The 24,253-nt window shown below is 62.9% G+C and overlaps 3 protein-coding genes across 6 annotated transcripts; 1 reads left to right on the top strand and 2 right to left on the bottom strand.

Moving 5' to 3' along the window:
• The first annotated feature begins 583 nt into the window (after positions 1 to 583).
• On the top strand, positions 584 to 4,076 carry STUB1 (STIP1 homology and U-box containing protein 1). Its single transcript, XM_061992842.1, has 7 exons — positions 584 to 847; positions 1,660 to 1,858; positions 1,959 to 2,124; positions 2,208 to 2,298; positions 2,750 to 2,806; positions 2,898 to 3,014; positions 3,259 to 4,076. Exons 1-7 carry the CDS (start codon positions 665 to 667, stop codon positions 3,382 to 3,384), a joined length of 939 nt encoding a protein of 312 aa, XP_061848826.1. The 5' UTR covers positions 584 to 664; the 3' UTR covers positions 3,385 to 4,076.
• Positions 4,077 to 9,629: 5,553 nt separating this feature from the next.
• JMJD8 (jumonji domain containing 8) lies at positions 9,630 to 11,514 on the bottom strand. 3 transcript variants are annotated; one of them, XR_009818453.1, is made up of 10 exons: positions 11,417 to 11,514; positions 11,260 to 11,343; positions 11,128 to 11,176; positions 10,922 to 11,018; positions 10,764 to 10,832; positions 10,561 to 10,680; positions 10,421 to 10,488; positions 10,172 to 10,306; positions 9,870 to 10,053; positions 9,630 to 9,772 (listed from the first exon to the last, which is right to left on the bottom strand). XR_009818453.1 is itself a non-coding variant. In XM_061993060.1 (9 exons), the coding sequence occupies exons 1-9, from the start codon at positions 11,497 to 11,499 to the stop codon at positions 9,973 to 9,975; spliced, it is 786 nt and encodes a 261-aa protein (XP_061849044.1). In that variant the 5' UTR covers positions 11,500 to 11,514; the 3' UTR covers positions 9,630 to 9,972. The 3 variants fall into 3 exon arrangements, 1 of the variants encoding a protein (XP_061849044.1); XR_009818454.1 differs by having other exon boundaries at positions 9,890 to 10,053; XM_061993060.1 differs by having other exon boundaries at positions 9,630 to 10,053.
• A 734-nt stretch (positions 11,515 to 12,248) lies between these two features.
• WDR24 (WD repeat domain 24) lies at positions 12,249 to 22,284 on the bottom strand. 2 transcript variants are annotated; one of them, XM_061993983.1, is made up of 10 exons: positions 22,103 to 22,284; positions 20,125 to 20,813; positions 18,830 to 19,007; positions 16,597 to 17,272; positions 15,282 to 15,397; positions 14,074 to 14,195; positions 13,585 to 13,689; positions 13,157 to 13,494; positions 12,695 to 12,879; positions 12,249 to 12,555 (listed from the first exon to the last, which is right to left on the bottom strand). In XM_061993983.1, exons 2-10 carry the CDS (start codon positions 20,603 to 20,605, stop codon positions 12,387 to 12,389), a joined length of 2,370 nt encoding a protein of 789 aa, XP_061849967.1. In that variant the 5' UTR covers positions 20,606 to 20,813; positions 22,103 to 22,284; the 3' UTR covers positions 12,249 to 12,386. The 2 variants fall into 2 exon arrangements, with proteins under 2 accessions (XP_061849967.1, XP_061849966.1); XM_061993982.1 differs by having other exon boundaries at positions 22,163 to 22,284.
• Between the last annotated feature and the right edge of the window lie 1,969 nt (positions 22,285 to 24,253).

Raw genomic sequence — 24,253 nt, 5'->3', positions numbered from 1 at the left:
CATTAGCCCCCCATCCAGCCCTACACCCCTCTGCACCCCTCCAATCTCTCCCCAGCCCCTCTCACCCCCCCATCGAGCCCCACATCCCTCTGCACCCCTCCAACCTCCTCCCAGCCTCCCTCACTCCCTCATCCTTCTGCAACCACCCCAACCTCCCCATTAACCCCCATCCAGCCCTGCACCTCTCCAACCTCTCCTCACCCCCCCATCCAGCTGTACACCTCCCTGCACCCCCAACCTCCCCATTAACCCCCCTCTATCCTCGCAGACCCCCCTCCAACCCCACACCTCTCTGCACTCCCCAATCTCCACCCAGCCCCCCTCCCTCCCTCCCGCATCCATCCTCACATCCTTCTGCACCCCTCAACCTCCCCATTAACCTCTCATCCAGCCCCATCCCTCTGCGCCCCTCCAACCTCCTCCAGCCCCTCACTCCCCATCCAGCCCCGTTCCTCCCCCCCCATCCCCACGAGCCTCAGCCCGCCCCTGGCCCCGCCCCTCCGAGGCCCCGCCCCCTCCGAGGCCCCGCCCCCTCGAGGCTCCGCCCCCTCGAGGCCCCCGCCCCCCGGAAGCGGCGCTGTCGCAGTGCGCGGAGCCGCCGGAGCCGCCGGAGCGGCCGGAGCGAGCGGAGCCGGCGGCCCCTCGGCCGGGCCGGGCCGCGGCCATGAAGGGGAAGGAGGAGCGGGAGGGCGGAGCGGCGGGGCCCGGGACGGCGGCGCCGGGCTCGGGGGGAGGCAGCGGCAGCCCCGAGAAGAGCCACAGCGCGCAGGAGCACAAGGAGCAGGGAAACCGGCTCTTCGGCGGCCGCAAGTACCCGGAGGCCGCCGCCTGCTACGGACGCGCCATCGTGAGTCCCGGCGGCCGCCCGGGAACGGGGGCCCGTGGGGACGGGAGTCGCTCCCCGGGCTGGGAACGGCCGCTGGGATACGCTGGCGGGGACGGGACACCCCCCCCAACCCCCCCCGGGCTGGGAACGAGCCCCGGGAAGGGGCCGACGGGCCTCCGCCTCCACCCCCACAAGCCCGCCCCGGGCACCGGCCGCGCTCCTCCCGGCACGGGACCCTCCGGCCTGGCCGCTCCCGGGATGAGACTCTTCTGTTCCCCGGGCCTGGACACCCTTTTCCGGCGCTGGATCCCCTCCCTGGGCCTGCACCCGCCGCCCCGCACTGTCCCGTCCTACTGCCCCCGGTCCTGGCCCAGCCACCCTCCTGGCCCTGGCCTCCTCCTGGGCTTGCACCCCCTCAGCCAGCCCTGTCCCACCCCCGGGCTCTGAGCTGGACCCTCCTGTGTCCATCCCCCACCCAACTCCATCCCCAGGCTGGGACAGGGCAGAAGGATCCCCTCCCCTCAGCCAGTGCCTGCTGCCGTGGGGGGCTGTTTCCCCCCCGGGGAGGGAACACACAGCTCACAGCCCATCCCCGCCGGTGCCTCCCCACAGGGTGCAATCAGCGGGGTGACGCTGTGGCACAGCCGGCTGGCCCAACCACCCCGCTGTCAGTCAGCCACCCCGCTGCCAGTCAGCCACCCCGCTGCCAGTCAGCCACCCCGCTGCCAGTCAGCCACCCCGCTGTCAGTCAGCCACCCCGCTGTCAGCCAGCCACCCCGCTGCCAGTCAGCCACCCGGCTGCCAGTCAGCCACCACGCCTTGTCCCCCCGCAGAACCGCAACCCTTTGGTGGCCGTGTACTACACCAACCGGGCTCTGTGCTACCTGAAGATGCAGCAGCACGACAAGGCGCTGGCAGACTGCAAGCGGGCGCTGGAGCTGGACGGGCAGTCGGTCAAGGCTCACTTCTTCCTGGGCCAGTGCCAGATGGAGATGGAGAACTACGACGAGGCCATCGCCAACCTGCAGAGGGGTGAGTGGGCGCCGTGCCCGTGTCCTTCCCCCGCTGGGAATGGGTCGGGGGGCGTGGAGATGGCGTGGTGGCTGTGAGCTGTGCCCCTTCCTCTGCCCAGCCTACAACCTGGCCAAGGAGCAGCGGCTGAACTTCGGGGACGACATCCCCAGCGCGCTGCGCATCGCCAAGAAGAAGCGCTGGAACAGCATCGAGGAGAAGCGCATCAACCAGGAGAACGAGCTGCACTCCTACCTGACCAAGCTGATCATGGCCGAGAAGGAGAGGTAAGGCGGCGCTGAGCCCCCGCGGCTCAGGGAGGGAGAGTGTCCCTGCCTCAAGGCTGATCCCTCCCCCGGCTCTGTCCCAGGGAGCTGGCGGAGTGCAGGAAGGCTCAGCAGGAGGAGAATGCGGAGGAGAGCCGGAGCCGAGTGCAGCTGGCCAGCATTGAGGCCAAGCACGTGAGCAAGGGGCGCTGGGGCTGCTCAGGACGGGCTGCAGGGATCCAGCCGGGCCTTCCTCCTCCCATCCTCATCCCTGGGTGCTGCTCCAGCCACGGCAGCAGCACAGGGCGAAGCCAGGAGCACCCCAGGCAGAGCACGTGTGTGCCCCGGCTGCGTGGCTGCAGCTGCTGCTGTGGGGCTTTCCTGTCCCCTCCTGACAGTGCCCCCTCTGCCCCTGCCAGGGCTCTGCGCTGTCCCTGTTGTTCCCTGTGGCTCTTGGCCTGTGGGGAACTAATCCCACTCCAAAAATAGCCCCACAAAGGCAGGTTATTTTTAAGCTGCCTCACTCCTGCCGTGCCATCCGACCTGCTGCCTTGTCCCTGCCTCTCCTGGCACCTGTGGGCCTCTCCCTGGGCACTGTGGCCCCCTGCAGCAGGGTCCCCTCACCCTCAGGGCCCTTCTCTTTCAGGACAAGTACTTGGCAGACATGGACGAGCTCTTTTCTCAGGTGGATGAGAAGAGGAAGGTGAGTGTGTGCCTGGCTCTAGCCGCTCGCTCTAACCCCGGGCCGGTGCCACCTCCCAGCCCCTGACCCAGCTCTGCTTCCCTGGCGGCAGAAGCGGGACATCCCCGACTACCTGTGCGGGAAGATCAGCTTCGAGCTGATGCGGGAGCCCTGCATCACTCCCAGCGGCATCACCTACGACAGGAAGGACATCGAGGAGCACCTCCAGGTACCCCACAGCCCTTGCCCACAGCCCTTGCAGGCAGCTGCTTGCCCGACACGGGGCTCGGCAGCCGCCCTGAGCGTGGTGCCAGGGACCTGCCCGTGCGGGTGCCCGCGGGGGTGGCGGGCGCTGCCGGGCCCTGCCCGACGTGGGGGCGGCCGTGGGCAGGGAATGGTGCCAGGGGAAGCCCCTGCACAGGGGTGCTGTGCCTGTGGGAGCAGCGTGAGCAGCCCTGTGCCCTCCCTTGCAGCGTGTGGGGCATTTCGACCCGGTGACACGGAGCCCCCTGACCCAGGACCAGCTGATCCCCAACCTCGCCATGAAGGAGGTGATCGACGCCTTCATCTCGGAGAACGGCTGGGTGGAGGATTACTGAGGGCCTGGCCGTGCCCCTCGTGCCCCCTGGCCGTGCCCCCCGGGCTGGCACGCTGCCTTACTCGCTCTCTGGCTGATCCCCCCTGCCCTGGGTGCCCACAGCCCCAGCGCTGGCCACGGGCTCGTCACCATCTCCCCTCCCCGAGGCTCTGTGGGGGCTGGGTGGGTTTCTGCCCCACAGGGAAGAGCTGCTGGGTCTGGGGGGGTCTCTCCAGCATCTCCTTTGCCCAGAGAGCAGGTGCCCCCTCGTCTCCAGCAGCTGCCAGTCCCCAGCCCTCCTGTGCTGCCCTGGGGATGAGCGTCTGGGGCTGGTCTGGCTGGTCCCCTCCATGTGTACAGAGCTGTTTCCTCCTCCTCCCCCTCTGCCACCTGTACCCCTTCCAAAGGCAAGAGACCAACACCCAGTTGCCCACCAGCTCAGAGCTGGGTCACACAGCCCCTAGGCCCCTGCTAACAAAGGGTTAAGTTGCCCAAATTAAACGTTGTTCTTCCTTTTTAATGAGATGAAATGGCTTTGGGACAAAACCCCCCAAAGCCCAGCCCAAGCAGCAGCAGCTGCCAGGCACCCAGCGCTGGGGGGGCAGCAGGAGGCCTTTGGGGCAAGTTTTGCCAATGTCAAGGGAAACACAACACTGAGAACAATAAAAAATATGGTTCAAAAGGTAATTCAGCAATAAATGTGGAAAACAAAAAGAGCTGAGTGCGTGGTGGTGGCGAGAGCAGCAGCCAGGGCTGAGGGGCTGCCCTGCCTCTGGGCACACAGGGAGCCACAGGGGAACGAGGGCTTCAGGCCAAGGGGGAGACACAGCATGCAGAGGTGCAGCTAGCAAGGCCTCAGCCCTTCTGGAATGAAATGTAGCCAGGGAGGTTAAGGACAGGAATGAGGCATTTTCAAGTACATCAGCAGCAGAGGGATGGTGAGGGGGAACGTGGCCCCGCTGCCGAACACCAGGGCAGCCCTGGTGGCCGAGGATGCAGAGAAGGCAGAACTACTGAGTGCCTTCTCTGTAGGTACAGATATGACTTGGAGCTTGAATAAAGATGGCAGGGACAAGTTACTGCAGCTGGCAAGCTACTGCCAATTATCAGAAGCAGGTGCTGTGAGTTAATCACTTGGGCCCCGGGGTGATCACATGGGTGGAAGCAGCATATAAGGAAGGAGCTGGCAAGGGAAGGGTGGCTTTGAGTCAGCTCTGCTGGTTGCTCTGCACTGCCTGTGTACGTCTCTGCACGTGCATTGCCTGGCTGCTCCACGTCTTTGAATGAATGCTGTTGCATCGTTGCAACACTTGGTGATCAGCTGAACTGGTTGGATTAAGAACCCTCGGCAGAAAACGGCCCAGAGTCCTGTCTGAGAAGACAAGTGAGCCCACTACAGTGGGAAAGGTGATGAGCAAAGAGGAAAACACTGACAGCCTCCAGCATGTCCTTGCTGAGAAAGGATTCAGCTATGAAAGAGCTGTGAGATCCTGTGAGAGGGATGCAGGATGTAGGCTGCTTCGCCTCCCCACAGTAAGTGTATGAAGTGGGGCAGTGGGAAAGGCTGGGAGATGCTTTCAGTGATGCCATTGGGCTGTGTAAACTGGTACCATCCAGTGCACAACAGCTCCAGGCTGAGCGTGCTACAGCTGCTGCCTGAGCACAGAACATCTTCTCTGCAGGTGGTGGCTTCATAGTGCCATCGGCTCCACCTCTAGAGGAGGAGAGTGTGGATGTGAGCCCACCCCCTAGAGCACCGTCCCAGGAGCCGAATGTGTGCATTGTTTCTCCTCCCACCCACCCTTTCTGTCCTGCCCCGTCCATCCTGCTGCCATGCCTGAGAGAACCAAAGTTACACCGTGCCCATGACACTACGGAGCCATTGCCCCTGAGCTCATCAACCCCTGAGTGCATCCCTCGTCCATCATCACCCCCAACATCTAGTGAAGGGGAAGACCCACAAAGACAATCGTTACAGAAGGATTAATAAGGCACGGAGAAGATCTGAAACAGACCTTGGGCCATGTGGAGGAACTGATGGAAAAGCCAAAAGCAACAGCTCACCAACTGCTGGAATGGACTGATGAATTAACCCAACCAGAGGTTAAAGTCTGACCCCCACAGGTGCTCAGAGACCCCCAGCCAGATGACTATGACCCGGCTAAGAAATGGAGAGGCCTCATAAGCGAGGCAGTAACAGAAGGAGAATTCATTCCACAAGCCTTTCCAGTAACAGCAGCACGTGATAATGGGCACCTTTGGCCTGGAAGTTGGTGAGGGAAGGCCAGGAAGCTGTGATGCAACACGGCTTGACCAACCCATATGTTCAAACCTTCTCAGATCACTTTTTCACCAGCAGATTAATGACTCCATTTGAGTGCTGGAAGCTCGCAGAAACCTTCCTGAAGCCCACTCAGGTGCTACTGTGGGAGTCTGAATGGGAAGAAGGAGATGTGGCAATGGTAGGAAATAAGGACTCACAGCAGGGAGATCCACGAGGAGCCATCACAGTGGATATGACGTTGGGAAAAGGGCTGTTGGCTGCCCCTCAGCTACAAGCCCGACTGCATGAAGCTATTTTATAACACAGACACTGGCTCATCAAGCGTTTGAGATCGTCCCTGACGTGGGGGTGCCAGCTCCCCCACACACAACCATCATACAGAACCCTGATGACCCTTTTATGATGGTCTCAGAGCAGCTCTGGATGGTACACCAGGTGTGTCAGCTGATGTAAAAGCTGAAATGGGACTGCACTGGGCAGTTGCTAATGCTAACCATGACTGTAAGGAGATCCTGCAGGCTCTCCCAGGAGTGGTGTTGACATGAGAGAAGGCTGCTCTCCAGCAGGATCATTGGCACATCTGGCTGAGGCAATGGCACCAGCATTGAAGCCATTAGCTCGGCAGGACAAAGGAAACCGGAGGCTGAAATGCTTCAGCTGTGGAAAAACGAGAACAATGTCGATGCAGAGCATTGGTGTGGACAAACAGCTCCACCAGACCATGGGGGTCCAAGGGCAGGCTCAATGGCAGTTGTTACAGATGTGGCAAGTTTGGACACAGAGCCACCGAGTGCTGCTCTCAAGGGGCCAGACACGGCACGCCGAAGGGAAATGGGTTAACGAGCACAAGGAGGGCGAGTGTGGTGACACAAAAACACCTTCCACACCAGTGGCTGCCTGCATGGCCTCACATCAGCCACTGCACGAAGCACAGGACTGATGTGGAAACAGCAGTAGATGTAACCATCCACAATACAGATGTAACATCCCATCCAGCGCTCATGGACCACTTGGCTGTGGTTTAAGTGCTCTGCTTTGGGATGGTCATTGGCCTCTTGACAAGGTGTTTTCGTGCTCCCTGGTGTTATTGATGCAGATCATCAAGGAAACATTGGAATAATGGTTAAAGTTTGGCAGCCACCAGTTTATATACCTAAAGGAACTAGGACAGCTCAGCTAGTTCCCTTCATGGCTAAAGTTCCACCCACAGGTGCTGGAGAGCGTCGAGATGGTGGTTTTGGATGCACTGAAGTACCTGAGGTAAGACTGGCAATGCCACTTTCACAGCAAAGCCCACTCAGACAGTTGTATTCCAACATCCAAGTGGTGACTACATGGTTGGGTACAACGTGTCACTGGATACAGGAGCAGACACAACCATTGTTCCATCATCCTATTGGCCAGAAAGCTGGCCTTTAGGGACTTTAGACACCCCTGTGGTCAGAGTAGGAGGCACACAGGTGACAAAACTTAGCAGAGACATGACTGCAGTGTGGATCCAGGGTGAAGAAAATAGGTGTGTGCAAATTCAATGCCCTGTGATGAACACTTCAGCCTGGCTTTTAGGCAGAGACGCCTTAAGCCAAATGGGCTTTTGTGTGGCAAGTGGGAATGTTTAGTGGTGGCCATTGATGAGTGACCAGTCCTGGTTAACCTGGCTCACAGATAAACCAGTCTGGGTTGATCAATGGCTGCTGGGCAAAGAAAAGCTCACCCAGATTCATGAACAATTATTCAAAGGTCATATTAAGCCATGCACTAGTCCATGGAACACACCAGTTTTTACTGTCCCTGAAAAATGAGCAATGGTGGCTGTGACACGATTTAAGAGCTGTCAGTGCAGTGATATGGGTGCTTTGCAGGCAGGATTACCCTCTCCTGCAATGATTCCAAGAGTGGCCCCTGTTGGTGACTGGCCTAAAGGGTTGTTTTTATCAGTTCCTCTACATGAGGACAGGGTGACGTTTGCTTTTACAGTGCCAGAGCCAGCAACACGGTACCAGCAGGCAGCTTTACCTCAGGGAATGAAGAACTCAGCAGTGTGAGTCCCTCCCTGCAACACATACCACACTGTGTTAATAGAACCACAGAATCACAGCATGGTGGGGTTGGAAGGGACCTTTGGAGATCATCCAGTCCAACTCCTCTGCAGAAGCAGCTCCCACCTAGATCAGGTGGCATAGGAACGTGTCCAGGTGGGTCTTGAAGCCCTCCAAGGAAGGAGCCTCCACACCCTCCCTGAGCAACCTGTGCAAGGGCTCCCCCCACCCCAAATTATGTTTTGAGTTTGTGTATTTGCTGGTAAGCTACTGCTAATTATCAGAAACAAGTGCTGCAAGTTAATCACTTGGGCCCTGGGTGAGCACATGGGTGGAAGCAGCATATAAGTAGCTGGCAAAGGAAGGGTGGCTTTGAGTCTGTTGGTTGCACTGCATTGCCTGTGTACATCTCTGCATGTGCATTACCCAGCTCCTCTACATCTTTGAATGAATATTGCTTGCACCTCTACAACACTTTGCTTCAGTCTTTACAGCCAAGGCTGACCCTCAGGAATCCCAGTCCAGCAAGGACAAGAGGATGGCCAGGACAGCAGAGGACTTGCCCTGGGTGGAAGAAGTTAAAGACTTGTTGGCCAAGCTTAAGGCTCCTAAGTCAATGGGTCCTGATGGGATGCATCCTAGAGTGCTGAGGCAGCTGCTGATGTGGTTGCTGAGCCTCTCTCCATCATTTTTGAACAACCATGGAGCACAAATGAGGTGCCTGAGGGCTGGACACAAGCCAATGTCACTGCAGGCTGCAACAAGGGCAGGAAGGACAACCCAGGGAACTCCAGGCTGGTCAGCCTCACCTCCATCCCTGGAAAGGTGATGGAACAACTCATCCTGAATGCTAATGCTATTAAGGATAAGAACATATGAAGGATAAGGTGGTTATCAGGGCAGTCAACATGGCTTCACCAAGGGGAAATCCTGTCTGACCAACCTGATGCCTTCTATGAGTGCATAACCGGCTGGCTGGATGAGGGGAGAGCAGATATCATCTACCTTGACTTCAGCAAGGCTTTGGACACTGTCTCCCACAACATCCTCATCAGAAAGCTCAGGCAGTGTGGCTGGATGAGTGGAGGTGAGATAGATGGAGAGCTGCTGAGTGACAGAGCCCAGAGGGTGGGGATCAATGGCACAGAGTCGAGTTGGAGGCCTGTGGCCAGTGGAGTTCCACAGGGATGGGTTCTGGGGCCAGTCTTGCTCCACATCTTCATCAACCACCTCGGTGAGGGGACAGAGGGACCCTCAGCAAGTTCCCTGCTGGCACCAAACTGGGAGCACTGGCTGATTCCCCAGAGGCTGTGCTGCCAGTCAGCGGGATCTCGACCAGCTTGAGAGTTGGGCAGAGAGGAACCTGCTGAGGTTCAACAAGGACAAGGGCAGAGTCCTGCAGCTGGGAAGGAACAACCCCCCTGCACCAGCACAGGCTAGAGGTGACCTGCTGGAGAATAGCTCTGCAGAGAAAGACTTGGGAGTGCTGACTGATAATAAGCTAAATATGAGCCAGCAACGTGCCCTCTTGGGCAAGAAGCCAACGGCAGCCAGGGGGCATCAAGAAGAGTGTGGGAAGCAGGGCCAGGGAGGTTCTGCTCCCCCTCTGCTCTGCCCTGGTGAGACCTCATCTGGAGTCCTGTGTGCAGCTCTGGGCTCCTCAGCTCAAGAGGGACAGGGAACTGCTGGAGAGAGGCCAGTGCAGGGACACCAAGATGATCAGGGGACTGGAACATCTTCCTCATGAGGAAAGGCTGCGGGACCTGGGGCTGTTTAGTCTGGAGAATATGAATAATAGTAAATACTGTAAATATTAATAAGATCCCCCCTCAAATATCTCAATGGTGGGTGTCAGGAGGTTGGGACATCCCTTTTTTCTATAGTAGCCAGCAACAGGACAAGGGCTGATGGGATGAAGTTGAAACACAAAAAGTTCCACTTAAATATAAGAAAAAACTCTTTTACTGTTTGAGTGAGGGAGCCCTGGCACAGGCTGTCCAGGGAGGGTGTGGAGGCTCCTTCCTTGGAGGTCTTCAAAACCCACCTGGACACGTTCCTGTGTGGCCTGATCTAGGTGGGAGCTGCTTCTGCAGGGGGTTGCACTGGATGAGCTCTAAAGGTTCCCTCCAACCCCACCACCATGCTGTGATTCTATGACAGGAGATGAGGAGAAGCCAGAACAACCTGTGGCAGGGTCTCCTCACCCCAGGTGTGGTGGGCAGGAACTGGAGCTGCCAGCCCAGGCTGCTCTCAGAGTGCTGAGGGCGATGGCAGCGCAGCCACAGCCCTACCCCAGGAAGGTGGAGATGAAGACGCTGGTGTCCAGGTTGAGTGTGGCGTGCCACCAGCGCTCGGGGAAGTACAGGGCCTGGGGGCACACAGCAAGGCAGGGGCTGAAGAGTGCTCATCCTGCAGCCCCCTCCAGGAGCAGAGGCTCCCCCTGCTCACCCCACAGCCCTCCAGGAGCAGGGCCCCCTGTCACCCACCTCCCCGGGGCGCAGGGTGCACTCGAGCGGGCGCTGGGCGGGCGGCAGCCTGGGGTAGGTGTGCTGCAGCCAGGCCAGTGTGGTCTCGTTGGGGTGGAAGTGGGGAGTGTGATCCGGGGGGTACAGGAACCAGCGCTGGAAGGCAGCAGGGGAGGAGAGGACAACCCCCTCTTCATTCCCCTCCAGGACTTCCCCCACGTTCAGGGGGTGCCCAGGGGAAATTCAGCTCCCTCCCTGCTTGATTCTCACCTTCCTGCCAAAGATCACCTCAGAGAAACCAGGGCCATGCCAGTGAAAGGGGACGCCAGAGCCCGGGCCTGGGGGGCGCAGGGGGTGTGAGGTGAGGGGTGTTGGTGCTGGGGAGCCCCCCCTCGGCTGCCCACACCCACCTGCGATCCCGAAGCTGTAGGCAGCGCTGGTGCCCGGCAGGCGGAAAGGGGGGGGCACATAGTGCTGGAAGAGGGGCCCCCACTCCGTGAAGTTGTTGTCCCCAAAGAAGTAGAGGGTGTCTGGGAGGAAGGGAGGGGGGAGAGGGAGAGGATGAGGCCGCTGAAGGGGGAGCCAAGGCAGGGATCGGGGCTGTGCCACCCACCGCTGCCCAGCCGGGCCGGGTCCTGCGGCTGCAGCTGCTCCTCCACGTACTGCTGGAAGGGCACGTCCACTGCGGGCAGGGAGGGCAGGTTGGTGTGGGCAGCCCGTGGCGGTACCCGCGGGGGAGCGGGGGGCTGCGGGTCGCGGCCGCCCCCTCACCTTTGCGGTAGGAGTAGGTGTTGGCCGTGCTGAGCCGCACGGCGTGCGCGCCGAAGGCCGCCAGCAGCTTGTCCCGGGTGCAGAGGGCGCGGAAGGCCTGGGGAGCGGGGCACAGCGGGGCTGCGGCGGGACCGGCGCTCCCGGGGCTCCGCGGTGAGGGGTGGGGGTGCGTGTCCGTGCCCCGGAGCCCTCCCCCGCGCACTCACCGCGTTGTCCGTGAGCCCGCGGATGACGACGGGCCGGGAGAAGGCGAACCTGTGGGAGAGCAGCGCAGAGGGGTCCCGCCCGCCGCCCGGCTTCCCGCGCCCCCGCCCCGGGCCGCCCCCGCCCGCCCGTACCGCCGCAGGAACACGGAGGCCGTGAGGGAGGCGTCGGCCCGTTCCACCGTGCAGCGCTCCTCCTCCGGCACCGCGCCCGCCGGCCTGCAACGGGAAGCGCCGCTCAGCCCCGGCTCAGCGGCCCCGCACCGGCCCCGGCCCCGCACCGGCCCCTCACCAGCCGCCGCCCGGGGCGTCGGAGCCGGCCGCGGGCCGGGCCCAGCACAGCGCTAGCACCAGCGCCAGCCGTGCCGCCGCCATGGCGCGCCGCGCCCGCCCATTGGCTCCGCGCAGCGCGGGGAGCCCGCCCATTGGCTGAGCGCTGAGAACCCGCCCATTGGCTGAGAGCAGCGCTGGGAGCCCGGCCATTGTCTGAGCGCAGGAGCCCGGTCATGGGCTGAGCAGAGCTCGGCCATCGGCTCAGCGCAGCGATCAGGAGCCCGGCCATTGGCTGAGCGCAGCGCTGGAAGCCCGCCCATTGGCTGAGGGCAGGAGCCCGGCCATTGGCTGAGGGCAGCGCTGAGAGCCCGGCCATTGGCTGAGGGCAGGAGCCCGGCCATTGGCTGAGCGCAGCGCTGGAAGCCCGCCCATTGGCTGAGGGCAGGAGCCCGGCCATTGGCTGAGGGCAGGAGCCCGGCCATTGGCTGAGGGCAGCGCTGAGAGCCCGGCCATTGGCTGAGGGCAGCGCTGAGAGCCCGGCCATTGGCTGAGGGCAGCGCTGAGAGCCCGGCCATTGGCTGAGGGCAGGAGCCCGGCTCTGGGCTGAGCGCAGCACTGAGAAGCGCGACTCTTGGCTGAACGGGGAGCCAGAGGGACAGGCGGAGCGCCTTAAAAGCGCCACATCATGTCTCCAGGGGCCACATTTCATCTTAGAGGGGTCACACCTTACCTAAAGGGGATGCGTCTTCAAGGGGCCGCAGGGGAGGCGGCAGCACAGGGTGTGGGGCCATGACCCCCACCCTGCCCCATGGCTGCAGCCCCGCTAAGCAAAGACAAGAGGCAGGGCTGGGTTCGGGTGCTGGGGTGTGTTTTAATCCAGTACAAAAGGCGTGTGTGTGTGTGTGTCTGTGTGTGTGTGTGTGTGTGTCTGTGTGTGTGTGTGTGTGCAGGCAGAGCCCCTGGAGGGCTGGGCTCTGTGGCCCCTGCCCTCAGGTGTACTCACAGAGGTGGCCGCAGCCTGCGGGGCAGTGCGAGCTGCTCTCCAGCCACTTCATGATGTGCTGCAGGTGGCCGCCGTGGCTGCAGCCCTGGCACCACACGAAGAGCCCCTTGACCACGCGGTGACACACGGCACACATGCTGGCACAGCGCCGGCACCTGCGCACGCAGAGGGGCTGCGGTGGGCAACGGGGCCGGGCGAGCCCCTCTGACCCCCAGCCCCTCACCCCGCAGCCCCTGCAGTCCCTCTGACCCCCAGCCCGCAGCCCCTCACCCCGCAGCCCCTCCAGCCCCTCACCTGTCGCAGATCCAGCCCCGGTTGCTCATGGGCCGCTTGCAGTTGCTGCAGTTGATGTGCAGGGTGGTGGAGGCCTGGTTGAGGCAGTTGATGGCCCGGCAGGTGCTCAGCTTGATCACCTCGTTGGAGATGTTCCAGAGCTGGAAGCGCTGCAGGAGGTCGATGTAGGAGGTGTACCAGTGCTCCTGGGGAGGGATGCAGACAGCTTAGCCTCAAAACCCCCTCGGGATCCCAGCCCCACATCCCCAACCCAAGCTGCCTGCTGTGGAAGAGGCGTCCTTCCCCACATCAACAGGGCCAACTTCTGGCTGGTCCTGTGGCCACCACCCCATGTCCCTGTCCGGCTCAGCAGCCAGCACGGGCTCTCAGAGCCCGCTACACCCAGCTCGGAGCGTGCCCAGAACTCAGGTGGGATGCTGCAGTATGGGAATAACACCCCCCTGCCCGTGTCCTGGGGCTGACCTGGGTCTGCTCATCGATCTCCTTGCGGATGCGGTCGCCCAGCACGATGAGCACGGACACGGCCGTCTGCACGTCGCCCTGCTCGGCGTAGAACAGCAGCGTGTCCCTCACGATGGGGCTGAAGAAGTCGGAGGGCAGGCGGTTGTCGTAGAGCGAGTGGGAGATGGAGATGAGGGAGAAGGACTCCACGGGCGTCAGCGACACCGTCTCGGCCTCGTTGCCGCTGACGTGAGGGGAGTCGGCTTTGTCCTGCAGGTGGTCCAGGGCCGAGGGGTTGTCCACGATCTCGTGGCGCAGGGGAAAGGCTTCCTGGGGAAGGCTGTACTCCTGCTCTTCAGCTGCCACGAGACATCAGGAAGGAGTAAAGGAGGGGCCGAAGGGGAAATAATCCAGCCTGGCGGCACCCCCAGTGGCAGCCCCGCGCTCACCGTGCGGGTTCTCATGGTCCATCATGTACAGCTCGTCCTCGTCTGCTTCCACATCCCCCAGCAGGTAGTCAGCAGGGACATCACTGCCCTCTGTCTCCTCGTTGTCTGCGTGCACAAGGACAGACGAATCGGCTCACCTTCCCCCTCAGGCACGGGTTAGATCCACAGCCTCCCTGCCCTGCCCCTCCACGGCCACGTTCCCAGCACCCACAGACACTGCTGGGGGTGAAACACTCTCCTGCAATGCCCCAGGGCTTGGCACGAGCCTGGGGGCTGCAGGAGCCCCAGCCAGCCCAAGGCACAGGCTTGGCACGCTCCTGGGGGCTGCAGGAGCCCCAGCCAGCCCAAGGCACAGGCTTGGCACGCTCCTGGGGGCTGCAGCAGCTCCAGCCAGCCCAAGGTACAACATCAATGTACCAGTTTATCCAGTACCAGCAGACACCTAGAGCTGAGGAGGGAAGAGCCACAGGGGTTCCCAGCCCACGTTACCCTCGTTGTTGATGTGGGTGGAGGAGGAATCCAGGAGGATGTTCTCTGGGCGACTTTCCCCTTTGCTGCGCTCCAGCCTGGCCTCGCTGCCCAGCCCCGCCGGGATGTCCTTCAGTGTGAAGCTGCACAACAAGCACAACTTCAGTCACAGCACTTCACAGCTTCTGCTCTACCCAGGAAACAGCCTGGCCACAGGCCTCCAGTTGCATTTATAGAATCCTTTGGGATCCCTCCAGGGCTGAGCACTCCCCCAGCTCCCTGGGCAGCCTGGCACAGGGCCTGACACCCCTCTCAGGCAAACAGTTGTGCCTCAGCTCCAACCTCAGCCTCCCCTGGGGCAGCTGCAGCCCATTGCCTCTTGTCCTGTCATTGCTGCCTGGGGAGCAGAGCCCAACCCCCAGCTCAACTGCTCCTCATAATAGTGAAACATCAGATTTGGAGACTTACCTGAGAGCAAAGTGAGCTGTCCCCACGCTGGCACCTTGCCATAAACACAGCCCTTCCTCTGAGCCCAGTGTCTTAGCCCTGTGCCACAAAGGCACCTGCAAAGGTCTCCCTAAAGGATTGCAGGGCTGAATGCAGACTCTTAGCTCCCTCTCTTCATATTTACCTTCACCTCAGAGGTGAGGAGACAGAAGCCACCTCGCTGTGAGGTGCTTGGCTATTTGCTGTGCCCAGGCTTCCCGAGAAGGAACGGGGGGAAGGGGGCTGAGGCATAGCTGAGCTCCTTTGGGGCAGCAGCAGTGACCTGGCTGCATGCTCAGAGGGGTTGAGGAGAGCATTTCCTCCTCATCCTGGGAACCTGGCCTCCAGTTGGAGTCCTCAACCCTCCCTTTTATTATATGTCATCAAGACGGGGAAAAACAAGTTTTCCTGCTTCCCTTTGGCTCTCCATGCCAGCTCTCTGTGTCCTCTCCCTTTGAAGGCAGAAGACCTCTGCACTCAGCAGCTCTAGCTCCATCAGTGACACAGGGCTTCTCCATCCCAGCCCTGGGTCAAGGCCACTAATTAAACAAGATGGAACCAGCCCTACCACAGCTTCAAACTTTAGTTTCAAGGAGGGAAGGGTGGAGGCTGGGCTGCCTGCTGCCTTCTCACACCCACATGGGTAATGGCTGCATTCCATCCATGCCACCTGCAAACCAGCACAGCCTGAGGCCCTGGGAGCCCCGTCCCTGCTGCCCCTCAGCCCTTGGTCCTTCACTCACCTGTTGATGAGTGGCAGGGCAGTGCTGCCCTTGCCCAGGCTGTGGTTGAGGTTGGCAGAGGACACGGTGCCGAGGCCGGAATAGATGATCCGCAGCATCGTCCATGTCTGTGCCACCTGTGTGGGGGAGTGAGTTCATGGGGCAAAGCCACCCCGAGCACCACCTCCCACAGCAGGGCAGCCCTGTGGGGGGTGAGCTGCGGCCCAATTATCCGCTCTTGTAGCAGGGAACAGGGGTCAGGGGACAGCCAAAGCTGCCATCCAGCTGAGGCAGCAGGTCTCAGCCCAGCAGCCCAGAGTTCCCAGCCCAGATTCGTGTCCAGAGCCTCCAGCCCTGAGCCCCTAACTCAGGTCTGTGCCTGGAGCCCAGAGCCCCCAGCAGCCCAGCTTTACACCTGAAGTCCCCATCCAAGAGCTCCCAGGCCATGTCTGTGGCCAGAGCCCCCAGGCCAAAGACTGCAGCTAAAGTCCATGCCCAGAGTCCCCAGTCCAGAGCCTCAGCCCAGGTCCATGCCCAGACCCTCTGGCCCAGGTTTGCGCCCAGAGCCCACAGATCAGAGCTCTCAGCTCAGGTCTGCATCCAGAATCCCCAGGCCACATCTGTGCCCAGAGTCCCCAGGCCACAGACGACAGCTAAAATCCATGCCCACAATCCCCAGCCCAGAGCCCCCAGATCAGAGCCTCCAGCCCAGGTCTGCACTCAGAAACTACAGTCCAAGTCTGCACGCAGAGCCCCAGCACAGAGCCTCTAGATCAGAGCCCCCAGCCCAGGTCTGCAATCAGAGCTCCAGCACAAAGCCTTCAGCCTAGGTTTGCACCCAGAGCCCCAGCCCAGAGCCCCCAGCCCAGGTCTGCAGTCAGAGCCCCAGCACAGAGCTCCCAGATCGGAGCCCCAGCGCAGGTCTGCACCCAGAGCCCCAGTGCAGAGCTCCCAGTCCAGAGCCCCAGCGCAGGTCTGCACCCAGAGCCCCAGCCCAGAGCCCCCAGCCCAGGTCTGCAGCCAGAGCCCCAGCACAGAGCTCCCAGATCAGAGCCCCCAGCGCAGGTCTGCACCCAGAGCCCCAGTGAGAGCCCCCAACCCAGGTCTGCACCCAGAGCCCCCAGCACAGAGCTCCCAAATCAGAGCCCCCAGCCCAGGTCTGCACCCAGAGCCCCAGCCCAGAGCCCCCAGCCCAGGTCTGCACCCAGAGCCCCAGCCCAGAGCCCCCAGCCCAGGTCTGCACCCAGTGCCCCCAGCACAGAGCTCCCAGCCCAGAGCCCCCAGCGCAGGTCTGCAGCCAGAGCCCCCAGCACAGAGCCCCCAGCCAGAGGCACACCTGGTTGCGGTCCAGGCCCTTGGCCACCTTGGCGTTGTGGTCGCAGAGGTCGGGCAGCGCGCGGCCGGCCAGCGCGTACTGCTTGGCCGTGTGCACGAACCAGTCCATGCCGCCGCTCTCCACGTCGGTCTCGAAGACGCTGAGGGCGCTGGAGGACGAGATGTACTCGAACTGCTCGGTGGGGTCCAGCTTGCGCTTGAAGAAGATGGGGTGGCGGCGGTCCCCGACGTAGGGCTTGCGGTTGGAGTCGGAGGAGACGAGGCTCTCCTTGGCGGCGAAGGCCAGGTCGCCGTAGAGGCTGTAGCAGAGCCCCTCGGGGTTGGCCCGGTCGATGGGCTGGCTGGCGTCCTTGAAGATGTGCTGGTAGAGGGTGCTGTCCTTGGAACCCGAGAGGAGGAAGTAGGGGTCGTGGAGGTGCCGCCACACAATGCCCGTGGTGACGTCCTTGTGCTCCTCGAACATGGCAGAGGGGATGAAGGGCCGGCGCACGTCCCACACGTAGATGTTGTGGTCCACCATCATGGAGCAGGTGGCCAGGTGGTGCTTGCACTCCGGCCGCCACTTCACCCGCGCCACCGAGGCGATGGTCTGCACGCAGTAGATCTCCTTGGCCCGCGTCGTGTTCATGTCCCACACCTTCACCATCTTATCCCGGCCGCCCGTCGCCAGCCAGCCCCTGCCACCAGGATGGGGAGAGGGAGGGTGAGATGCCAGCACGGGCCAGGGTCTGCCTGAGGGCAGCAAGGAGCTGCAGAGGGCTCTGGCCAGGCTGGAGCCATGGGCCGAGGGCAGTGGGATGAGGTTGAACAAGGGCAAGGGCTGGAGCCTGCCCTTGGGGCTCCCCAAGCCCAGGCAGCTCCAGGCTGGGGCAGAGGGGCTGGACACTGCCCAAGGGGAAAGGGCCTGGGGGGGTTGGTGCCAGCGGCTGAACAGCAGCCAGCAGCGTGCACAGGGGGGCAAGAAGCAAAGGGCAGCCTGGCTGGGATCAGCACTGGGGTGGCAGCAGGAGCAGGGCAGGGATTATCCCCTGTGCTGGGCCCTGGGGAGGCTGCAGCTCCAGGGCTGTGCTCAGTGCTGGGCCACTCACTCACTGCCACAGGGACACTGAGGGGCTGCAGCGTGGCCAGAGCCGGGCACAGAGCTGGGGAAGGGGCTGGAGCACAAGGGTGCTGGGGAGGGGATGAGGGAATGAGGGTGCTGAGCCTGGAGAAGAGGAGGCTGAGGGCAGCCAGCAGCACTCTCTGACACTCCCTGACAGGAGGCTGCAGGGAGCTGGGGGTCGGGCTCTGCTCCCCAGGCAGCAATGACAGGACAAGAGGCAATGGGCTGCAGCTGCCCCAGGGGAGGCTGAGGCTGGAGCTGAGGCAGAACTGTTTCCCTGAGAGGGGTGTGAGCCCCTGTGCCAGGCTGCCCAGGGAGCTGGGGGAGTGCCCAGCCCTGGAGGGACCTCAAAGGAGTGGAGCTGAGGTGCTGAGGGCTGTGGGTTAGTGGTGAGTTTGGACTCCAGCAGCTTCAAGTGCTTCTACAACCCAAATGATTCTGTGATTCCATGATCTGTGGGCCAGGACCTGTGCCCATTCAGCTCCCCTTCCCCACCTCAGCACAGAAATACCCACAACACAGCAACTTCATCCACACCAAGGGCAGGTAGCCAGACTGCAACCATATCCTGTCACAGGCTGCCCTAAGCCTGTTGCTCTCCAGTAACCAGGTCAGGTTACACCCCACTTACCCACCCCCATGTACATCCCCATTTCTACAGCCACACTCATCTGAAGGGCTTCCAGTCAGACCAGTTCCCTGCCTCTGGTTCCCAGTTGCCAGGGACAGCAGGGAGATCCCATTTCAGTGCCTTCTCAGCTCGTGTGGAGCTGCAGCACTGCCTGGCAGGCAGCAAGGAGGGACTCACACACCACAACAGCTCATTCCACAGGCACTGGGGAAACGAGGAGGGAAATGTGACGGCACTGAGCCGTGTCCCAGCACGCCTGGGCACCGTGCACTGGGGTGAGAGGCTGCCCTGGCACTGGGGCAGCACAGCAGCTTGCCAGATCATTAGCAAGCCTCAGAACCTCCCCCAGTTTCACAGAACCACTTAAACCAGCCCTTGAAGCTCCGGGAGCCCAAGTCCAGCCCCTGCCACGTGGGGTCAGGGTACCAGAGCCTCTGCCCTCCCCCCGAGCCCGTTTTGGGGCTGCTGAGCCGGGGGCTGGCCGGAGCCCCCCACACACACCTGTCCTCGGGGTGCCAGTCGCAGCAGAAGACGGGCCCGTTGTGGGCCGTGAACATCCTCTCGTAGCGGTCGGGCCGGCGGATGTCCCACAGCTGCACGTTCCCGTTCTCAAACGTGGCGGCGAACGTGAAGTAGTCGCGGATGCTGAACTGCACATCACGCACGCTCTCGGACTGGCCTGAGCGGGGACAGCAGGCTCAGGGGCACAGCATGCTGGGGCTGGCAGGGCCCTGCAGAGCTGCCCCAGCCCCAGCCCCTGCTCCAGCAGCTTCCCCTGGCTCAGGGGCACAGGAACGTGTCCAGCTGGGGCTGGAAACCTCCCGAGCAGGAGCCTCCACACCCTCCCTGGGCAGCCTGGGCCAGGGCTCCCTCCCCTCAGCACCAAAGGAGCTTCTCCTCCTGTGCCAGGGGAACTGTTTGTGTCCCAGCTGATGTCCATCACCCCTTGTCCTGTCCCTGGGCACCACAGAACAGTGTCCCCCATCCTGCTGACACCCACCCTTTAGGGACTGAGCAGCATTGCTGAGGTGCCCCTGAGCTCAGGCTTCTCTTCCCCAGGGCTGCAGCCTTTCCTCCTCACACACATGTTCCATCCCCTCAGCACCTTGGTGTCCCTGCACTGGCCTCTCTGCAGCAGTTCCCTGTCTCTCTGGGGCTGAGGAGCCCAGAACTGGCCACAGGACTCCAGATGAGGCCTCAGCAGGGCAGAGCAGAGGAGCAGCAGAACCTCCCTCCCCCCACTGCCCACACTCTGCTTGATGCCCCCAGGCTGCCATTGGCTTCTTGCCACGAGGGCACGTTGCTGCCTCATGGTTGGTTTGTTCTCACCCAGCTCTCCCAGGTCCCTCTCCTGCAGCTGCTCTCCAGCAGGTCACCCCCAATCTGTGCTGGGGCAGGGGGTTGTTCCTCTCCAGATGCAGGACTCTGCCCTTGCCTTTGGGGAACCTCAGGAGGTTACTCTGCCCAACTCTCAGCCTGTTCAGATCTCACTGAATGGCAGCACAGCCTCTGGGGAATCAGCCAGTCCTCCCACGTTGAGATGTGGTGGGACAGAGCTCCAGCTGAGCTAAAACCCCCTCAGGAAGAGCCACAGGGGTCCCCAGCCCAGAAAGAAGGGGGAGCAGCGAGTGACGTGGCCGCTTCCCCCAGCCCCTGCAGCGGCACAGCAAAGCACCAAAACACCTCCAGCTCCCTCCCTCCACCCTGAGCAACCAAACCCTCCTCCTGGGCTGGGGGAAAGGGTAAAGCCCCCACTCGCTGGGGTTAAAGGGGCAAGGCCAACCCCTCGTCCATACCCGAGAAGGTGCTGACCGAGTCCTTCTTGCGCAGGTCGAAGCACTTCATGTATCCGTCCTGGGAGCCGCTGAGCAGCATGTAGACCTCGGTGGGGTGGAAGCAGACCTTGTTGACGGTGCGCTTGTGCTCGGTGAAGAGCTGGTCCTGCTTGTTTCGGGACGGCTTGCCCAGGTTCCAGGTGACCACCACGCCGTTGGTGGCGGCGGTGGCCAGCAGGTTCTCGTCCATCTGGTGCCACACGACGTCGGCGCAGCTGAAGTTGAGGGAGGGCTTGCGGCCCACGCGGAGGTTCAGCTTCTCCACGAACTGCTCCTCCTCGATGGAGTAGATCTTGAAGATGTTGCGGCCGGCCACCACCACCTGGGCAGCGTCGCGGCACACGCTGATGGCGTTGGCCGGGGCGTCCAGGTGGCAGAACATGGTGCGGCCCGTCAGGGTGTTGCCGCCCAGGGCGGTGGTGACCCTGGCCATCTTCTCCATGGCTGTCCTGGGGACGCAGCCCCCGCTCTGGGAGGGTGCTCAGGGGGTCCTGGTCCAGCAGGCTGCACTCAGGCTCGCACAGCTGCCCCGCTGAGCCTCAGCCAGAGCTGGCAGGGGATCGCCTGGGCTCCCCGGTGGCTTCTGCCATGGCTTTTTGTGGCCTCATCAATGGGGCTGTGGGGGTAAGAAGCTGCAGCTCAGATGCCACCTGCAGGAAGAGAGATGCAGCCCCACATAGAATCATTTCAGTTGTTAAAGCCCCTGAAGCTGCTGCAGTCCCAGCCCTGCCCTCACCCTGCCCACAGCACTCAGCACCTCAGCTCCACTCCTTTGAGATCCCTCCAGGGCTGGGCACGCCCCCAGCTCCCTGGGCAGCCTGGCACAGGGGCTGACACCCCTCTCAGGGAAGAAGTTCCCCACGCTGCTCCTCCTCCTGCTGCCCTCTCTCAGGCAGGTCTTGGAAACCTTTCCTGGGTCCCCTGTCCCTTCCCTGGTGCAGCTCCCCAAGATGCTCTGCTGGTACTACAGGAGGTGGATCACAGTGAGGTGGGCTGAGGTAAGCAGCCTCTCCAGCAAGAGGCTGGATGAAACGAGGCCACAGCCAGCTCCACGGGGCACTCCCTGCACCCCAAACCCCTGCAAGCAGCATGGCCAAGGGCTCACCCTGCTTCTCTGGCAGAGGGGGGCTGCCCACATCCACCGCCTTGCCCAGGAGTGGGGCAGGGTGCCAGGGACTGGCAGCTGCACTGAGTTGCCCTGGGGCCAGCAAGGGGGGTGTCTGCAGCCACCTCCTCCACAGCCAGGTCGAGCTCCTGCCCCGGCACTGCCCCTCTGTCCTTCCCTCACCAGGCCCCCACAACCTCCTCATACCCCACGTTCCTCAACTCCACAGCCCTCTCGGGGCCTCCTCAGGACCCCCTCCTGCCCTCAGAGCCCCATCAGGGCCCGTTCAGAGCCCCTCAGAAACCCAGCCTTCCCTCAGGGCTGTGTGGTGGCCCATTCTCTCTCCATACTCCCCTCAGAGCCCCCTCCCGCACCTCAGAGCTCCTTCAGGGCCCTCTCTCGCCCCTCAAGGCTGCTTCAGAGCCCCCTCCCGCCCCTCAGAGCTCCTTCAGAGCCCCCTCCCGCCCCTCAGGGCTCCTTCAGAGCCCCCTCCCGCCCCTCAGGGCTCCTTCAGAGCCCCCTCCCGCCCCTCAGGGCTATGTGGTGGCCCATTCTCTCTCCATACTCCCCTCAGAGCCCCCTCCCGCCCCTCAGGGCTCCTTCAGAGCCCCCTCCCGCCCCTCAGGGCTATGTGGTGGCCCATTCTCTCTCCATACTCCCCTCAGAGCCCCCTCCCGCCCCTCAGGGCTCCTTCAGAGCCCCCTCCCGCCCCTCAGGGCTATGTGGTGGCCCATTCTCTCTCCATACTCCCCTCAGAGCCCCCTCCCGCCCCTCAGAGCTCCTTCACGGGCCCCTCCCGCCCCTCAGGGCCCCCTCGCAGCCTCTGAGCCCCACCTCAAGGCCCCCTCCAATGCCACAGCCCCGTCAGGGCGCTCCCCCTGCGCTGCCGCGTACCCGTTCCCGTGCCGGTGCCGGTGCCGGTGCCGGTGCCGGTGCCGGTGCCGGTGCCGGTGCCGGTGCCGGTGCGGCCCTGCCAGCAGCCCCAGGCCGCCGAGGCGCCGCCGCCACGGAAACGGCCGCCCAGGCCCCGCCCCCTTTCCGGGCCCGCCCCGGGCCAAGCCCCGCCCCACACAGGCCACGCCCATCGGCGCGAGGCGGAGCGCGCGAGGGGGCGGGGCTACAACCGCGTGCCGGGGGGGTGAATTGGGGGTGTCTGAGGGGCGAGAGGGGTGGGATGGGGTGAATTGGGGGTGTCCGAGGGGCGAGAGGGGTGGGATGGGGTGAATTGGGGGTGTCCGAGGGGCGAGAGGGGTGGGATGGGGTGAAGTGGGGGTGTCCGAGGGGCGAGAGGGGTGGGATGGGGTGAATTGGGGGTCTCCGAGGGATGGGGAGGAGTGGGATGGGGTGAATTGGGGGTGTCCGAGGGGCGAGAGGGGCGGGATGGGGTGAATTGGGGGTGTCCGAGGGGAGAGAGGGGTGGGATGGGGTGAATTGGGGGTGTGTGAGGGGCGAGAGGGGCGGGATGGGGTGAATTGGGGGTGTCCGAGGGGAGAGAGGGGTGGGATGGGGTGAATTGGGGGTGTCCGAGGGATGGGGAGGAGTGGGATGGGGTGAATTGGGGGTGTCTGAGGGGAGAGAGGGGTGGGATGGGGTGAATTGGGGGTACCAGAGGAACGAGGGGGGGATATTGGGATGCACGGATGCACTGGGACAATGTGGGGTGTGTGAAGGGGGGAAATGAGGGTGTCAGAGGAGTGTGGGGTGAGTTGGGGAGGTGCAGGGGGAGAAATGGGGGTACTGGAGGGATATAGGGTGAAGTGGGGGGCTACAACGAGGAAAATGGGGGTGCCAGGAGGTTATGAGGTGCGGGGGGATGTGGTGGGGGAAATGAGGGGCTATGGGGTGAATTCGAGTGAGGGTGCTGGGGGGGTATGTGGTGAATTGGGGGGTGTGCACTAAGGGAAATGAGGGTGTCAGGGGAATATGAAGTGGATTGGGGTGACGATGCAGGGGGAGAAACGGGGGCGTTGAGGGGACACACAGTGCTTGGGGATGCACGAGGGGATACAGGGGTGCCCTGAGGTGTGGGGTTGCTTGGGGACTTTGGGGGTGCCCTGACCTGTGAAGCTACACGGAGGTTTAGGAGTACACAGGAGAGTGGCTACAGAGGGAGATACCGTGTGGGATGGCAGTGGGGAGGGGTGCGAGTGCCCTGGGGGGTATGGGGGTGCCCTGGGCGGTGTGGGGCACAGTGCCATGGGAGAGTGCCCCGGCGCTGGGGCTGTGCTGGGGCTGCAGGTGTGACGTGGCACCGTGGGGGTGTACAGAGCTGGGGGGCACCCCCCTGCTGCCGGCACCTGCAGGGGTGGGGGGACCCTCCGTGTGCCACTGCTCTGCCCGTCCCACGGGCAGCGGCGGGTTTGGGGGTGCGGGCAGCCCCCCGCTCAGGCTGCCGGAGTGTTCCACTCCCCTGCAGTGTCACCCCGTCCCGCGGCCCCGACGACTCCCGACGCACCCCAACCCCTTTTTACAATGGCCACGAGGCTCCCGGCGCCGCTTTGGGGGCAGAAAGGGGCATTTTGGACAAAGGAGGGAGCAGAGGCAGCGGGTGGTGCAGCAGTTCCTTCCCGCCCGGTACAAAGGCAAAACAAACCGAAAGCGTGTCCGTGTGTCCGTGTGTCCGTGTGTCCGTGCTCGTGCCCGTGCCCACGCTCGCCCCGGGGACGGCCGCCGACCCCCGCGGGAATCCCGGCCCCGTGCCCGGCTCTGCCCCCCGCTTGCCCGACGGCTTTGGGGCGGGAGGAGCTGGTGCCACCTCCCTGTCCCGGCTCAGAGCCGGCCCCGTCGCCCCGGGCTGTCCCGTCCCGTCCCAGTCGGACGGGTCGCTCCTGGCGCCGGTGTCCCCTGGGGAACAGCGTAGACCCCCCCGAAGCCGCGACCCGCCGAGACTGGGGGGGTGGGGGGAGAGCAGGGAGATGGGGGGTGGCTGCCGGAGCGGGGCCGTACCGAGGGGTCAAGTGAGGGCTGTCAGTTGTCAGCGTCCCC

This window comes from Colius striatus, chromosome 3, assembly GCF_028858725.1.
Source record: "Colius striatus isolate bColStr4 chromosome 3, bColStr4.1.hap1, whole genome shotgun sequence".
NCBI classification, from domain to species: Eukaryota; Metazoa; Chordata; class Aves; order Coliiformes; family Coliidae; genus Colius; species Colius striatus.
This window is presented reverse-complemented; position numbering and strand designations above follow the sequence as displayed.

Excerpts from the sequence above, each read along its gene's own strand:
- STUB1 (XM_061992842.1), top strand. The coding sequence starts at position 665 with ATGAAGGGGAAGGAGGAGCGGGAGGGCGGAGCGGCGGGGCCCGGGACG. Across the intron at positions 848-1,659 it reads CCTGCTACGGACGCGCCATC|AACCGCAACCCTTTGGTGGC; the intron begins GTGAGTCCCGGC and ends GTCCCCCCGCAG. Across the intron at positions 1,859-1,958 it reads CATCGCCAACCTGCAGAGGG|CCTACAACCTGGCCAAGGAG; the intron begins GTGAGTGGGCGC and ends TCCTCTGCCCAG.
- JMJD8 (XM_061993060.1), bottom strand. The coding sequence starts at position 11,499 with ATGGCGGCGGCACGGCTGGCGCTGGTGCTAGCGCTGTGCTGGGCCCGG. Across the intron at positions 10,681-10,763 it reads CCCGGCCCGGCTGGGCAGCG|ACACCCTCTACTTCTTTGGG; the intron begins GTGGGTGGCACA and ends CCTTCCTCCCAG. Across the intron at positions 10,054-10,171 it reads GCACCCTGCGCCCCGGGGAG|GCCCTGTACTTCCCCGAGCG; the intron begins GTGGGTGACAGG and ends GTGTGCCCCCAG.
- WDR24 (XM_061993983.1), bottom strand. The coding sequence starts at position 20,605 with ATGGAGAAGATGGCCAGGGTCACCACCGCCCTGGGCGGCAACACCCTG. Across the intron at positions 19,008-20,124 it reads CTCGGTCAGCACCTTCTCGG|GCCAGTCCGAGAGCGTGCGT; the intron begins GTATGGACGAGG and ends GTCCCCGCTCAG. Across the intron at positions 15,398-16,596 it reads AGGGCCTGGACCGCAACCAG|GTGGCACAGACATGGACGAT; the intron begins GTGTGCCTCTGG and ends TCCCCCACACAG.